At 35.0% G+C, this 17,491-nt stretch overlaps 1 protein-coding gene across 3 annotated transcripts in view; it reads right to left on the bottom strand.

Annotated features, from left to right (window-relative positions):
* SI (sucrase-isomaltase) overlaps positions 1–17,491 on the bottom strand; it is a 161,204-nt gene that overhangs the window by 36,240 nt on the left and 107,473 nt on the right. For all 3 annotated transcript variants that reach the window (XM_034439061.3, XM_087872533.1, XM_034439060.3), the window contains exons 22-28: positions 15,187–15,275; positions 12,191–12,240; positions 11,282–11,452; positions 8,299–8,448; positions 5,480–5,686; positions 4,490–4,644; positions 1,578–1,746 (exon numbers count right to left, since the gene is read on the bottom strand). In XM_034439061.3, coding sequence (XP_034294952.2) covers positions 1,578–1,746; positions 4,490–4,644; positions 5,480–5,686; positions 8,299–8,448; positions 11,282–11,452; positions 12,191–12,240; positions 15,187–15,275 — 991 coding nt within the window. The remainder of the gene's footprint in view (positions 1–1,577; positions 1,747–4,489; positions 4,645–5,479; positions 5,687–8,298; positions 8,449–11,281; positions 11,453–12,190; positions 12,241–15,186; positions 15,276–17,491) is intronic.

Here is a 17,491-nt window from a genome sequence, read left to right as displayed (position 1 = left end):
AAAAAAAATGTCATAACTAAATGCATTGTTTAGCATATGCATTTTATTGCTAGCATGTGAATATCGATAGAATGCAATAAACTACATTCTCAATACAGCCTTTCTTTGTGTAGACCTAACTGAGTCAAGTGTGTCTCTTTTTTTAATATTTTAGATTTCTTGCCTGTCTTTATTTTAGTGCCCACTAAAATCCTCCTGAACTGCCTTCCAGCTGGGGATCTGGAACAATATTCTACAATGGTTCAACTTTTACCTAACAGAATAGTTCCAGGCATTGGTTTTGTGGGAAAAGTGGTTAACCCAATGAATAATTTTAAGGATGTCTCATGGGTGAATGCTCTCCTATTACTTTTCAACATCTGCATGAAGACATGGAAGAAGTCATCTATTGGTTTAAGATGATATGTCCTCAGTATGCAAATGATATTGAAAGTTACATAGCCCATCCAGTCTGGTCCTGGTGTTTGGAAATAGTTAGGATTGGGATTGGATGGGACAGACATATGTTGATGTCTGAAGCATGAACCCAAGGAATTGCTATTTGGTTATTGTGGTTTCCACTCCCTAAAAAGGAAGCACTACTTGTGAGAAGTAGATTCATAACTAGGAAGTCATTCTGGACTCAGAGTAATTGCTGGATGGGCTGGTGGAGATATGGCCAAGAACCTTTTGTCTAGCTTCAGATGTAGCCCTACAGGGATCTAACAAAATTATATATCACTTAGCTAAACTGTTGCAAAGTCTACAACTGGCCTGCTTTGGAAGACAACTTGGCTGTTGTAATTGGTATGGAATATAGTGGTTTGCTTATTAATTAGCACTGTTGTTGAGCACTATTACACCAATGTTTAGGCCCTGTATTGCTAGTAGATTTCCAAGTTAATTCCAAGTTCACCAACTTCAAATAATGCTTTGACCTATAAAGCCCTACTATGTTTATCTTGGCATAGATAGACATGCAGAACTACCCTTTCCACTTGACCCATACTACTATATATTCTAGGAAAAATGTTTGGTGATTCCTAAAGTGACTGAAGCTAGGCAGCTGATTCTCTGTTGTGCTCTGGTAATGTGGGATAATCTCCCCTGGAACTGAACTTTCCCTGTTATGAACCACTTTCTAGAAATTGATGAAGGTTGCACTTTTCCAGAGAGTTGTAATTTGATTGTATGATGCTCTGTGTTGTTGTCATATAATACTTTGTGCTTACTTTCTTATTGATTTATTTTATTTGGGATTGATTATATTCTAAGCAGTATAACTATCCCAAAAAAATAAAAAATAAAAATAAAAATTGTAACGTGCGAAGGGTTTCATTTATTATTATTTACTAGCATGATCATTTTAATTTAATTTAATTGGTTATTAATATTGACTACTGTAGCCTTTTAATATGTCTTTTGTTATGTTGCTAAATGCCTAGAGCCATTATAAAATATGGTGATGTACAAGAATGATAAATAAATGTATAAATTTGATTTTAAAAGAACTGTGAGGCATTAATTTATCTGCTTAGTCAGTTAAAATCTACAATAAATAAGTGGAGGTGAATTCTATCAAGAAAAAAGAGACTTACTCCAGGAGGCTGATCCCTTGCAAACATTGGCCAGGTTTTCCAATTCATTTCATGCCGGAATTGTTTATGCTCTGTTTCCCCAAACCCATATACAAACTCTGAAGGTAGGCGAGTTGAAATCTGAATGAACATATCACTGAAGGTGAAGCCAGGTAACTGGGAATCCCACCTATAAAGGGAGAAAAAAAGCTTGCAGTCAGAACAATGATTAAATGTTAAACTATAATTAAACCCAAACAAGACTAATGTTATGTTATGTTATGTTATGTTATGTTATGTTATGTTATGTTATGTTATGTTATGTTATGTTATGTTATGTTATGTTATGTTATGTTATGTTATGTTATGTTATGTTATGTTATGTTATGTTATGTTTGTTATGTTATGTTATGTTATGTTATGTTATGTTATGTTATGTTATGTTATGTTATGTTATGTTATGTTATGTTATGTTATGTTATTAAAGGTAAAGGTAAAAGTTCCCATTGCACATATGTGCTAGTTGTTTCTGACTCTAGGGGGTGGTGCTCATCTCCATTTCAAAGCCGAAGAGCCAGTGCTGTCCGAAGACGTCTCTGTGGTCATGTGGCTGGCATGACTAAACACCAAAGGCGCACAGAACACTGTTACCTTCCCACCAAAGGTGGTCCCTATTTTTCTACTTGCATTTTTATGTGCTTTCGAACTGCTAGGTTGGTAGAAGCTGGGACAAATAACAGGAGCTCACCCCATTACGTGGCACTAGGCATTCGAACCGCCGAACTGCTGACCTTTTGATTGATAAGTTCAGCGTCTTAGTCACTGAGCCACTGTGTCCCTTATATTATATTAATAATGTACAAAAAGTAATGCAATATGAAGATGTTGAGTTTTCAATCATTTTCAGGATAAAATAGACAAAATATGCCAGCTATTAGCAAAAAAAAAAAGTGTGTGACTATACTAAAATAAAGATTTTTCTACCTTGCAGTAAAATATCATTGCTCTTGCAAAGAGGCCAAATACTTGTTGACATTTTCTAATACCATCAAAACACAAAATTTGGGATATTAAAACAAAAAGAGTATTTAATACTATTTGATGTTGAGAAATGGGGGAAAAACATTGCAGCTCTTCCATTTTACATATATTTGAGCTATCGACCTCACTTCTATACATCACTGATTCATCAGTGAATTTTAAAATTGCATAGCATTCAAATCTTGAAACAATTCTCTTTTAATTTCTGGATTTAGATAGCTCTTCTAGAGAACTGACATGTTCTTGAAAGGTAATTAATGAAAAAGAGACCCAAAATGCAGAAATGAAAGAAGCCAGATTACTGATAGCTGTACATTAAAACCACTGGACAGCCAGATTCAGAAATATTAGCAGTTGATAGAATTGTAATGGCACTCATCTTATATGCATCATAATAAAGATTAACAACACTAAGCAATTGCACTTGTATTTTAACATTTTAGAAAGGCCTAGATTTGTCCTTAGGCCAAGTTTAAGTCCTCTCAGTTCAGGAATTGAAAATAAATCAGCCCCAAAGTAGCCTCCAATTGAACAGCTCCAGTGAAAGATAATTCACAATTCTCTGTGGAACTGAATTAACTGTCAAACTGTTCTGACTCTGGAGAAGTTGCTTTCCAACACACAATTGAAATCTGCTTTCTTGTAATTTAAATTCATTATTTTATTCTTTCCATAATTCTGATACATTGATTCTTTCCCTTTTATTTTAGAATTATCTGGAGAAGCCCATTTTATTTTTCTTAGCATTTTCGTCTGCTTTGTATCTCATGCTGAGATTTAGTCTTTCAAATTCTGCATTTACAGTACCCAGATATCTATATGGACTCTTCCTTGTTCTTTTTCTTTCATTTCCTTTATGTATTTTTTAAATTAGACTTCCACCAAGGTTTTTTTTTACAGTTCTCCTTTTTTCCTCATTGAAGGTTAGCATCTATTTTCTTCCTGTCTCAAGCATCCTTTTCTATTAGCTTCTTCATTTTCCTATGGGTTCTCAAAAAAGAAAATGTATAAAGCACTGAAGAGGTTTTGATGTTCTTGTGCTACTTTCTTACTTATTTTTCTATGATGTTTGATCACGGCAGAAGAGAGGTAAAAGAGGTGATAAACTTAGTTGATTACCTGATGAGCATAAAAGAAACTGCAATTACTTTGATTAACATGGTGTTTACTGAATAGTTTAGAGTAAAGCAAAGTCTAGGGTATTTTAAGAAAAGTACAGTGATGTTTCAACAGCTCATGGAAAAAAAAATAATTGGAATTTTTATTGGAATGAAATGAAATTCAACTTGTCTAGTTAAGAAGCTAGTCTGTAGAGATTCTTGGTCATCCAGGTCATGGTTGTCCCAAAGGTGCTTTTTCAGGAGGCAAATGGACTTTCTCGGGGTTTTTTTTTCTTTTGAAGATGTTTCTTGGTGACCCTGAGGACACAAATAAACCTCCAAGCACTTCAACAATCCTCTAAAAGGATGCAGATGACCAGCTGTCTGCAAGGAATATAAATCCTTCCACTCCCCACTATCCTGTCAGAGTTGAAGAAGCTTTTTGGATGAAAAGCAAAGCATCTTCAAAAGAAAAAACAAGAAAGTCTAGTTGCCTCCTGAAAAAGCACCTTTGGGTTAAGAAGCTGTCCATTAGTCAATCAACCAACCAATTAATTAACCCAGAAATAATTTGATTTCCTATCAAGGTCATAGCAATAGTGAGGGGAGATATTAATTTAAGAAAAGTCCCCAGGTATCATAGTGCTGATAGCTAAATAATCCTTGTTAAATATGTGCAATTTTATATGTAGTTCATAGCAATTAATGCTATAGTCTATCCACAACATTCTTCACAAGATGTTTTAATTCACCAATTAAACATTTCCTCTATAATATCACATTTCTACTTACAGGACTGTCCCAGTGCTTTTGCGCCGAACTTGAATTCCGAATGGGTGGTTCTGAATTGACACTTCATAGAGACAGTTTTCCAAAGTACTTACAGGTGTTTGGGGAAGATTCAGAGGCACTGGAACTTCAAATCTCTTCTTACTATAATCATAAATCTGAAAATAAAAGTATTAGGTTTAAAACCTGGTCATAAAACATATATCAGAGAACTGCATGTTCGTTTTATAATATTCTCCCACTTAATGATGAGAAAAGTTTCTTAACACATCAAAAAGTTTTACTTGTGATCTTCCAACAAAGAAAAGAGATTCTAATCAATATGGAGAGGTGAGTGGGTTCCCTTAAGAAAATGTGGTCAATAAACTCCAGTTAAAATGGTAAAGAATCAAGGATTAAGAGATTTATATTTCTATTTATTTTCAACTTCTCTCGAATAAGAGCCATAAAGCAACTGTGGTGGGGTGACAGTGGGGCTATGCAAAGTGTGTGTGTGTGTGTGTGTGTGTGTGTGTGTGTGTGTGTGTATGTATGTATTTGGATAACCAAAAGAATATTATAAAGAAAATTGCATATAGCTGCACTGAACAAATTGCATATCAATGCATTTCTGATGGAACAAAACTTGCAAAAAAATGTCTGTATTGGAAAATTGAAAAGAAAATGAATATTGATATTTCTTCACAGGTAAATAAAAATAAAATCACTGCTGCAAAAATAGGCTGAAATGAACTTGTGCAGAAAAGTTAAAATGTTATAAAACAGAGAACACAATGATTAGATGAAGATGCTAATAAGAATTAAACATGTATCCACCATGATACAATATATCAACAGTGCTATTTTTTCGATATTCTATGTTTCATATTTTTAAATCAGATAGTCTGGCAAACTTCTAACCAGATAGCCAGAATCAAACTGTTTATTAATAATGACAAAACCATCAATCTGTTTCCAAAGTGACCCATTATAAAATTTTAGAAAGAGGTTTACCTTAAATTGAAGCATGTTATTGTCATGATATTTTACTTCCAAACGAAGTTTGTCAATGAGAGGGATTTGCCGTCCTGAAAGTCTAATAGAGTCAATGTTTCCACCAAGATTGGCTGTTAAACCAGATGATGTATATTCAATTTGGTCAACTGTGTAACCATTGTCAGGAGGATAGTAGCAATATGGAACGTCAGCAACAGGAGAAGGCTAGTTTTTTTAGAAATTAAAAAGAATATATCAATGAGTGAATAGAATTGGAAAGAGATTAAATCCATAATTTCTGAATTTATTAGAGTCAATATTTACAATTAGTTTGCAAGACTTTTCCAAATCAGGTTTTCCTAAGCTACTACTGAATGCCTTCACAGAATTGTATAAAAATGGGGGGGGTTTGTTCCATATGACTAGACATACTGTTGTCTTACCCTGTTCCATAATTATATATTCATTTATTTTCTTTCTACACTATTTTTCCTTATAAAGGATCTTAGAATTGCTTATTGGAGAAGAGGTTACAGGGGCATCATATTGTAACAATGAATACCAAAATAAAACAAGAATTAAAACAATCAAACAAAATCATTTATTTAAAGTTGCAGACCATAAAGAAAAACAAAATAAATAACAGGCTAGGATCTAATCTGAACTTGAACTATGATTAAAAATTCAAAGTCAACTGTAGCACTGTCAGCAGTGAAATTGGATAGTTGGATAAAAATTTTAGGCCACTATTAAGATGTCTATCTTTAGAAGCATCCTTTGTCATTGGAATGGCAAAATTTCCATTGCCTATCCCACGGATGAATTGAATCAAGAAGCATTAAATTTCATAATTACTATGTGACATGAAATAATATTCAAGATAGAATCATAGCCTAATGTTAAAAACACCACCAAGTCTTGTTTGATCAGATTAAAATGATTCTGCAGTTGCTTTACAGACAGCTGAAAGAATACTTCTTGGAATTACTATGGGAAACAAACATAGCAAGTTATTTAGAAAGAGTCGAACCCAATATAATTATGGATTTTTAAGAACTATTGATTCAAGTAACTGAGAGTTAAATGGAGATTGAAGATGATTGGCATCTCTCTGCAGGAGGGAGGCCCTTTGAGGGCACCCAAAAGAATGCAAAATGATTTTATGCAATGTCTTTTTCTCCCTACAATATCTTGCTTCTTATGGAACAGGTTGAGAAATGCAGGGAGTTTCATGAATAATAAATAAATATTGTCCTATTCCATGCATTTTTTTGTGGAATTAAAGAGAAATTTGTTGGGGAGGAATACCAGGTAGCTACATCTCTGTCTACTTAGCTCTGCAGGAATGCTCAGCTTTAGTTGGTTTGTACCCAAAATCAATAAACTATGTGATTGGGCTTGATAAATCGACACTTACAGCTTGAAAATTAATGAGTAGTTATGATCGGCCTCTCCTATCCCCTTCTCTCCCTCAGCTTTGCCCTACAGAATTCTCCCCTATCCTATCCCATTCTCTCCCTCAGGCTTGCCCCATGGAAACATATCCTATCCCCTTCTCTCCCTCAGGCTTGCCCCACAGAAGCCTGTCCTATGTTATCCTATTCTCTACAGATTTATTTTCAAGTTGGGAGGGGGAGTAGAACGTCTAACAATTAGCATCAGGGTGTGTTATAATAATATAGGAAATACTAATGCTCTGATGGTCATTTCGAAAAATCCTTTGAAAGTGAGCATCTAGAAGCCAAGAGGAACATACGTGGCAATAGCCATACCCTTAAATTTTCTCATATATAGAAAAATGAATGTATTATGTCTCTTTCTGTCCAATTCAATGATTGATTACAAGGGTTTTAGGAAAACACATATTCATCCTACATGGACTGTTTTAGTTGCCCTATAACACTTATAATGGGACTGCAAATCTTAAGCAGCATAACTTTTGCTGTTGGTAATGATAGCCAAGGGAAGCAACATTATGCCATCAGATATAGAAACTTGACTTGTATTGAAAAAGAAAACATAGATCATAGCTGGAGAGAAAGACGGGAGAGGTACAAGAGTTGTAATCTATCCAGAAATAATTCTGTTTATAAAAGAGAATATTTGTAGCTCAGTTAACCTGTGGAGTCCTTGGTGCTCTCTGAGCTTGGGAATTTTCTTGCAGAAGTTTCATTACTAAACTAGTTAACAGCATCAGCTCACTAATGATGTTATATAGTTTGGCAAATAAATGTCTGCAAGAATGTCCATCAAGCTCAGAGAGCACCAAGGACTCCACAATTCTGTTCGCTTTACATTTTCTTAGGTCACATGGAAACATTCCTAGATGTATTTCAAATTAATAAGAAACATACAACTATCTGCATTTTTCCGCATTATTTTCTATTTCTAGGTGGGGAGAAAGTGCAAATGATTCACCATTATAATCCATTCTAATGTGATTTTTTTACATTTTATTTTCACAATCAAGTGCAATTCTAATTAAGGTTATAGAACTGAATTACAGCATTTCAAAAATGCCTCCTTGTGGCATTACACCTTCATTTAATCCAGTTATACTGTTCAAAAGTAGGCAGTTAGGAAACTTCACAGTCAACTATTAATTCAACAAATATACTCAGCAAAATTCTACAGGACATTTAGGAAAAATTGATGGGGAGCTGCTCAGTTGATAAGCTATTTTCACTCCAATTTGTGGCTGTAGATAAAGAGGAAAAGAATGCAAATTCTGGAATGCGAATAAAAATGCAAATTCTCTACAAACACGAAATCTCTACAAACAGAACTTCAAAAAGCAAAAACACCTAAGAAGGACAAAATGGATTTTTTCCCCTTACTTTCCATATGCAGTGAAGAGCTTCACATTTTTCTTTTGACGCATGTTCTTCAGGATGACAATCAAATCTGTCAATATCTCTTAAAGTCTGCTTCCAGGATATTGTATGTTCTTCCCCCAATTTAAGATGAAGACCAGTTATGTGAGCAACCTATGAAATTCATAATAAAAACCAAAATACGGATCACATAAGTATCCCATGTAAATCACATGTGTAACTCTGTTTTTTTAAAAAAATGGGTTTCACCACATTAATAAATAACAGCTTAATGTCTTTTTATTTATAGCACAAAAGCCATAAAGAAATATGAATAAAAGCATATTCTAGAAGTATCAAATTAAATAGAAACAGTATTCTAGTCTACTATGACTGTCAGGGTAACCTTTACCTTTTTATTTGTTAAATAATGTACAACTGGCAATTTTAATCATCTGGAGAAACTGACTTGTCAACAAAATATTGAAGACCAAGACTGTAATTCAAAGGGATTTGCAAGACACAGATATTCTGGGGGTCTTTTCAAGGTAGACGGGACAAGTGAGAAGGCAGAATTATTTTAGGAAAATGCTGAGACCAGCAGTACTGGGAAAATATTAACTTATGCCACATAATCAAATTAGAAGTGACTGTATGAATATTGATTTGAAATCCCTACTAGCCACCTGGTTATGAATATTAAAGTTGCCTATATTAGTCTCAAAATTTTCTTCTTAGTTCAATATGCAAAATAAAGAGAAATATTGAATGCATATTAAACCCCATGTCTCTTTTTGTGTCAATCTTTAAGGGATATATCAAAGTTCAAAGCAAGAACAAAAACAACAAAAAGGTTACAAATATTATTAAGAATCAAATTCTTAAAATAAAGTGTCTTTTCTTTGTGTGCCAGTCAAATTTGACCTATATGGTTTGGCTCATGGCCTAGCAGTTAAGATGCTGGGTTTGTCAACCGGGATTTTGACACCCAAGCACCATGTGATGGAGTGGGCTCCCATTCTTGCCTTAGCTCCTGTCCACCTAACAGCATACAAATGCAAGTAGATAAATAGGTACCACTTCAGTGGGAATTGCATTCCATTAGTCTGAGTATATAATTATGCTGGCCACACAGAAGCATCTTCAGACAATACTGGTTCCCTCAGCTAGGAAATGGAGATGAGCACTGCCCCTTAAGGTCAGACATGACTGGAGAAAACTTTTACTTTAAAAAAAAAATGACCACGTTTTTCAAGTATAATCAACCTATCTGATATTCTTCTTGAGTGAAAATCTAGTTTTGGTCTCTTGTTTTGAGGTGAGGAGAGCAGAAACCTGGAAACATTGTTCCTTGATGATAAACCTTACCCTATGACGCATCCCACCTCTCAAGACAAGCATACATTCTGATGTCCTTCTGGAAGCAACTGAAACTAGTTCTGTTTTAAGAAAGCTTTCAGGGAATAGAAGGTGGGCTTTCTTAGCTCACTTCAGATTGTTATTCTTTGGTGAGCTTTTATACAATGTTACTTTTTGTTTTGACCTCTTTCTATGTTTATATTGTTAACTGCTAGGAGCCTGTAATTCTTATAGGATCATAAATCTAGCAATGTTCCCAAGCCATGAATTATTCTTTATTATACTCAATATCCAAAATTGTATTTGAATATTCAGATATTCTGACAGTTGCATGTCTTAGACTCAGTGCTGAAGGAGGGCAAAGTTAACTGTGCAAAGCTTTATTTTGCCATGCCTTGAAAACAGACGTAGCTGATAAGATTTGATTTCCTTAATAGTTTGATACATTGCTTTGTAGCTTATTTAATGTCTGCTTTTCTAAACAAATATCCTCTTAGCAAAGAATAGACATGCTCTTATGATCTAGTAGAAGAAATTTCTGACTTCAGAGTTTTGATTATTTAAGACTTGACACCTTCAGTTTGACTATGACATTTATCAAGGCTTGGAAGGATCCTGCTTGAAAATTGGAAAATAAAACATTAATAAAATAAATACTTCTTTTTAAAGCATTATGGCAGCTAGCAAAGTTAATCTAGCATAGGGGTATCAAACTCTATTTCATTGAGAGCTGCATCAGGGTTGTATTTGACCTTGGGGGGTGGGGGGGTGCCCCTGACATGAGGGGGTGCCCTCATGTCAGGGGCACCTATGGTGGTCAAGTACTAAGGCAGAACTTCCCTCAGACCATCCCTCACTCTCATTATAATCTCCTTCCTTCCTTCCTTCCTTCCTTCCTTCCTTCCTTCCTTCCTTCCTTCCTTCCTTCTTCTTCCCATCTTCCCTTCTTTTTCTTTAAGAGCTGAGGTGGCACAGTGGTTAAGAGTGCAGCACTGCAGGGTACTTTGGCTGACTGTTAGCTCCAGTTCAAATCTCACCGGCTCAAGGTTGATTCAGCCTTCCATCCTTCCGAAGTGAATAAAATGTGGACCCAGATTGTTGGGGGCAATATGCTGACTCTGTAAACGGCTTAGAGAGGGCTGTAAAAGCACTATGAAGCTGTATATAAGTCTAAGTGCTATTGCTATTGTTATTTCCTCTTTCTCTTTCTCCTTTCCTGTACCTTCTTGCATGCTCAAATGCAAAAGAGGATACATTTCCCCTTTTGTTTTGTTTATAGTTTATTTTGTTAGCTCTCTGCCAGAGAAAATTGAGCTCGGGATCCGGTCCCAGGCTTTGAGTTTGACAGCCCTTATTTAGTACCTTCAAAAACTGCCTCTACTTGGCTGTGTGGACACATCTAATACTAGGACTGCCATTGGATATTATTTGATATGCATGCATGTATAGGTAGCTTTCAAAGAAAAGAAAAGACACTTCCTAAGTGTCTCAGTGAAATATCTAAAGGAATGTATTATTGAAACATTGTTTTTGACTACATTATAAATCTGGTAAATATACCCTTAGTGCTTATTTTTGAGTAGCAAAGATATTATCTGTGGGGGAAAAAACTTCATTAAAATTTATGAAAACACTCAGCAATGTATACCTTGTCTGCAGCATTGTACTTGACAGTCAAATTATATGATTGAACCACATTGTTTGAAGTTACTTTGATATCTGAAGGCTCAAGGGGTAGCCCAAGAATCTTGATGTTCTCAAATATCAGATTATTTGGATCTATGTAGCCTTTACGTATAACTGCCATAGTTAAGACTTTCTGCAAGACAGCAAAACCATTACACAACACTTTGTTCACTGATCTTAGTTATAATTTTCCATGAATTTGTATGATATCTCTTAAAGCTAAAACCATGTAATTAAGATATAAATGATAGCTTGTTGTAAATAAAGTACAATCAACATCCTTTGGAAAAGAAAATGTGTTACATCATGCAATCTAATTGCTATAATGAAATGAGTTTTCCCTAGCATTTAAATTCAGTAAGATTCCTCAATACTAAACCTGTTGATTGTATTTGTTACAAATAAGAGAACTGTTTAAATTAGATTCATGGATGCAGAAAAACAGTAAGGATTTATGAGGAAAATAAATTAGAGCTGTAGATAAAATAAAATAAAATCGAATATTAGTTTACCCAACACTATTCACTAGTCACTCTATAGCTTTTCATTCTTGTAAACTATATTTCTGTCCACCAAAAATGCACTCACTTTTCCACATATTGTATTAAATTAACCCAATCATTCTTTACACTTCTTGCTCTGACTCACACATTTCTTAAATATCCTTCATTCTGCTATTCCATATAAATCATAGGCAGGAATATATTTATATCAAAAAATGTACTTCTTTAAACAGATATTCCTTCTTCATAACAGGTCACATACTATCCACTACTTTTCTTTAAGAATTTACATATTTTAAACATATTTATCCAGTTAAAAACTGAATGAAATTTCTGGGAATCTCCATCACTAATGAAAACATACTTACATTTGTGACAGTAAAGTTATATAAGAGATACTTTTCATTTCTGACTGTATCTAAAACATATGGAGAAATACACTTTTAAATAACAAAGAAAAATATTAAAGCAAATTAATCAAATAAAATATTTTAAAGAGTTATGTAATATGCATGTAATAAATATATATTATTAAAATTCTGAATGATATTTGGCAGATCCACTCATAACTGGTCTTGATGTCCATCTAAATATCTATCTATAAATAATTGAACAGATGGAACAATAAAACATAATATCAATAGAACAACTGAAAGAACTGTGGAAAAAATAAATAAAATATATTCCAAGCTACAGTGCAATCTAAGGTAAAGTGATATAAAATGTTCTGTAAATGATATAGAACTCTCAGCAATGGACAAATCATACAACAATCAATGTTAGAAATGCCATAACAAAGAAAGAATATTTTATATCCCACCAATTTTGATGACATGTTGCTGAAATTCAGTGGTGTGATTCTAGGGCGGGGTGTCAAAATGGCAGCCTGTGGGCCGGATTCGTCACATGCAGGCCACACCCACCCCAGATCCATGAATGGAAAAAACAGCATGAAATGTCACATGACAGCAATGTGACGCCATGAGTTTGACACCCGTGTTCTAGGGTATCAGAAAGGGGCCAGAGACTACAAAAGATCAGCTGTCATTATACACATCATCTATGCATAGTTTCTAATTGAAGACATTGGTGTTTGGAAAAATGTGAGTTCCAATCTATCTAAACTATAAATCCTGGGGTCATGAGACCAAATTAGCTGAATGCCTCCATTCCAAAAAGAATTGCTATTATGGACACTGATTTCCTATCACATTCAAGATAATTTAATTTAATTTAATTAAAATAAATCACAGAAAAAAATTCCCCTTCTTCCCAAATGATCTAATTAACAATAAAGGCTGTTCATGGTGAAAGAAGAGATTTTAAAAATTATTAACCAGTAAGAAATGACATGCCTGGGTTGGTATTTGTCAAATAAATTCCTGAAAAAATAAACTATTAAAGTATCTTTTTTTTTCTATTCTAAAGATGTTATCCGTTGAATTTCTTTGAAGTGGAAGACATTTTTTTCCCCATAATAACCTTTTATAAAACTATGTGACCCAAACTGCTTTATTATACAGAATAGACAATATATGCCTATTAAAATTCTAGACATAAACTTAATTGCTAAATATTATCTGCTCTTAACGAAAAAAAAAAAGTAGGAAATTTGCTAGCAAATTCTAAAGGGCAGGTACTTTTGATTGTAAAATCATTGTGCCTACATTTTATTTATAAAAAGATAACATTTATATTACTTTACTTTAAATGAATGCAATGAACGCCTGCTTATTTTAGATCTTGAAAAAGAGTCCAATATCTTTGGGATACAATATCATCAGTCTACCTTAAAGGCATTCAGTATTCATTGCAGCAATTATTACCCAAATTGTTCTTTCTTTTGCTCTCTTTTTTAAAAATCATCTCATTATTTTGCCTGCTTTTTTAAATAACCACTGGTGACCAACAATTATATATGGTACAACACAAAGGTCTTTGAAATCAGAGAGAAAGGTAATTTAATAGATAACTGGTATTTTCCAGCACTTTAGAAACCATTGCTGGCAAGCAAATAAACTGCTGAATTATTGCTAAGCACTAAGATATCTGAGAATCTCCTAAAATTGATATCCTTTCCATATTTCCATAAATATCACTGCTACAAACCAGGAGTTTCAAATACCAATAAAGGAAAGTATTTGTAGCTCAGTGTTGAAATAAGAGGTCCTTGGTGCTCTCTGAGCTTGGTTGTTTTTTTGTAGACCAGGGGTGAAATGCTACCGGTTTGAACCAGTTCGGCTGAACCAGTAGCAATAGCGGTGGGTGGTTCAGAGAACCGGTAGCGATGGCGGCACAAGGTTCCACCCACCTGCCCGGTCGTCGTTACTTCCTGGTTTTAACCAGGAAGTAACCTGGTTTTTTACCCTCTGCGCATGCACAGAAGGATTTGCGCATGTACAGAGGGTCCGTGTGCGCGCGACGTGTGCACTTCCAAACCAGTAGTGAAGGTAAGTAGATTTCAGCCCTGAAGTAGACATTTCATTACCCAAATTAGGTAACCTCTTCAAGTTGTTGAATATGAGATGGGCAGCAAATGAATTTTATAAATAAATAAACATCATGAGTGCTAGCAAAGAATGGTGTTTTCTCTCAGTTTATATTCTACTGGTTTGCTCTGTCGGCACTGATGATGCTACCTACTTTAGGTAGTGAAATTTCTGCAAGACAACAACCAAGCTCAGAGAGCACAAAGGACCCTTTGTTTCCAAGTAGTTTTGATAAGATGAGGTCTTTGCTGAAATACTTGAACACGTAAGTGCCCATGATGTTAATGCTGAATTGAACATACTGAAGATGTATTTCCATGATTATTGGCATACTTTGTTTTGTAGAAAAAAAATGTGCTTGCTTGCCCGCCTCTATTATCTATCTTCCTATCTTTCTGTCTATCATCTACCATGTTTCCCCAAAAATAAGACCGGGTCTTATTTTCTTTTGGGCCCCAAAATAAGCACTGGGGTTTATTTTCAGGGGTTGTCTTATTTCCCCCACAAATATTATGGTATCTATTATGAGCCATGGTGGCACAGTGATTAGAGTGCAGTACTGCAGGCTATTTCCCCTGACTGCCATTTCACCAGGCTCAAGGTTGACTTAGCCTTTCATCTTTCCGAAGTAGGTAAAATGAGGATTCAAATTGTTGGGGGCAATATATTGACTCTGTAAAATGAGAGGGCTATAAAGCACTGTAAAGTGGTATATAAATCTAAGTGCTATTGCTATTGGTATTGCTATTGGTATTGCTATCTTTCTTTCTTTCTTTCTTTCTTTCTTTCTTTCTTTCTTTCTTCTTTCTTTCTATTGTTCTTCTAACATTCTATCATTATATCTATCACATATCTATTTCTGTTAGTAAATTTACCTCTTGTTACTCCATCATCCCAGAATAAGTCTCCAGTTGCTTCTCCATTCTCATCTAAAGCAATTATAAGTCCCATAGGCTTTGTACGGCTGTTAAAAAACATATTGTCTTTATTGGCCCAGATATTGAGAGCTTGTATAATAAGACTACATTTTCATCCGTTCTATTCTTCTAAAGATATCATGAAATAATTGAGCATATACGGATTTGTGATGGGGAAGGAGAATAATAATGGGGTGAAAGACTAATGTTTATTTGGAAATAAGTATCATTGTGTTAAATTAAGCTTTCTCACAGAAAATAAGCTAAATTGTTTCATTTGAGGTCTATTTACTATGAACCAAGGGGGACATCCCATCATAACCACAAACCAATTATAGGTGTATGTTGTTTGTAATTTCCAATTATATCCCATTTTATTGCCCATACAGTAGTCAATGTGATTAGCAGCAATCAATTATAGCACATGCTTTTGAAATTTCACAATCTGTGCACGCATTTTGGCAGACAAATGCAAAGTCAGTCAATCTCTTTTCAATCAATGACTTGCATACAGATGCAAATAAATGCATTTCAATGCTTCTGGAGAAAAATATAGTGGCAAAAAGGCTCTACTATACTTCACCTCCATTCTTATTGGTCAGAGATCCCTGGATATGATATCTACAAAAGTTCTAGAACTAATTCTAACTGCAGAAATGTATCTCTAATCAGCTTCTGGAGACCACATTGTCTGCAAAATGCTGTTAAAGCACATGAAGGCAGGACAAGAAGCAATGGTTGGAAACTAATCAAGGAAAGAACCAACCTAGAATTAAGGAGAAATTTCCTGACAGTAAGAACAATTAACCAGTGGAACGGCTTGTCTTCATAAATTGGCTGCTCCATCACTGGAGGTTTTTAAAAGACATTGGACAACCAATTTGTGTGAAATGGTATAGTGTTTCCTCTTGAGCAGGGGGTTGGACTAGAAGATCTCCTAGATCCCCTTCCAACTCTGTTATATTGTTATTCTGTTAAAATGTAGTACTGTCCTTTCTACCATGATTTTTCTGTTTTATTCCAGATCGATAGATAGATGATAGACAGACAGACAGACAGACAGACAGACAGACAGACAGACAGACAGACAGACAATGGGTGGGTGATGGGCAGGCAGGTATAAAAAATTGGCCTTCCAAAATTGTTAATCAAAGTTTGGACAGAAAAATTGGATGAAGTATTTCTACATTTTTCCCCAAACGGGAAACAAAATCTTCAATAGTTTTTTAAGGGTCTGGCCCCTGAATAATAGGACAGTAATAATAGGGGAAGAGAAAAAATATGGCAGAAATTACCTTGTGTCTTGTGACATTATTCCTTAGGAAGTAATTGAAGTGTGAAAAATAATGTAGCCACAAAGCTACTGTAGAGGTGATTGTATAATGCAAGACCAGGGGTGAAATCCAGCAGGTTCTGAAGGTTCTGGAGAACTGGAAGTGGAAATTTTGAGTAGTTCGGAGAACCAGCAAATACCATCTCTGGCTGGGCCCAGAATGGGGTGGGAATGGAGATTTTGCAATATCCTTCCCCTGCCATGCCCACCAAGCCACGCCCACAGAACCGGTAGTAAAAAAAAATTGGATTTCACCACTGTGCAAGACAAGATATTAACATACCCTCCTTGACTCCCTTTTCACAAATAAATGCAATACTACGTTCCCAAGTTCCTTCTTGGAATGAGATTTCAAAGGAGCAAATTCTCCTTTCATCATCTTGAAATAAGAACTAATAAAAAAACATGCAGAGAATTTCTCTCCATACCAATAGTTGCATTTCCTCTGGACAAAACTTTAAATGTTCTAGACTTGGAAAAGAAATGTTTAATCCATCTGTAGAATTGGTTCATGCATTGTGAATATTTTGACTTCCTCCAAGCAACACTAATTGGTGTTGGGTATTTGGAAACAATAAGCTGAATCTATGCCAGAAAAAGGAGATTTCCATATCATGTTGGAATTGTGTTTGTAATATTGTACCCAAGAACTGGAAAGTCTGCCCAAATTCCTAGATGACAGAAGAAACCTTTCAACCCTCAAGAATAGTGGTCTGAAAAAAAAATCCTGATGTTCCTACCATATATTTTGGGTCATCAGCACTTGGGCTGCCTATCAGGGCCTCTGCTATATCTAACTTAAGTAATTAATATTTTCTTTTAGCATCTGATATCTTTTGTGTTACTGTCAGTGGTGGGATTCAGCTGGTTCTGGCGGGTTCGGGCAAACCAGTAGTTAAATTTCTGGCTGGCTCCACCCCTTCCCACATC

Source organism: Pantherophis guttatus, chromosome 6 (genome assembly GCF_059756535.1).
Source record: "Pantherophis guttatus breed Tessera chromosome 6, ASM5975653v1, whole genome shotgun sequence".
Taxonomy (NCBI): domain Eukaryota; kingdom Metazoa; phylum Chordata; class Lepidosauria; order Squamata; family Colubridae; genus Pantherophis; species Pantherophis guttatus.
This window is presented reverse-complemented; position numbering and strand designations above follow the sequence as displayed.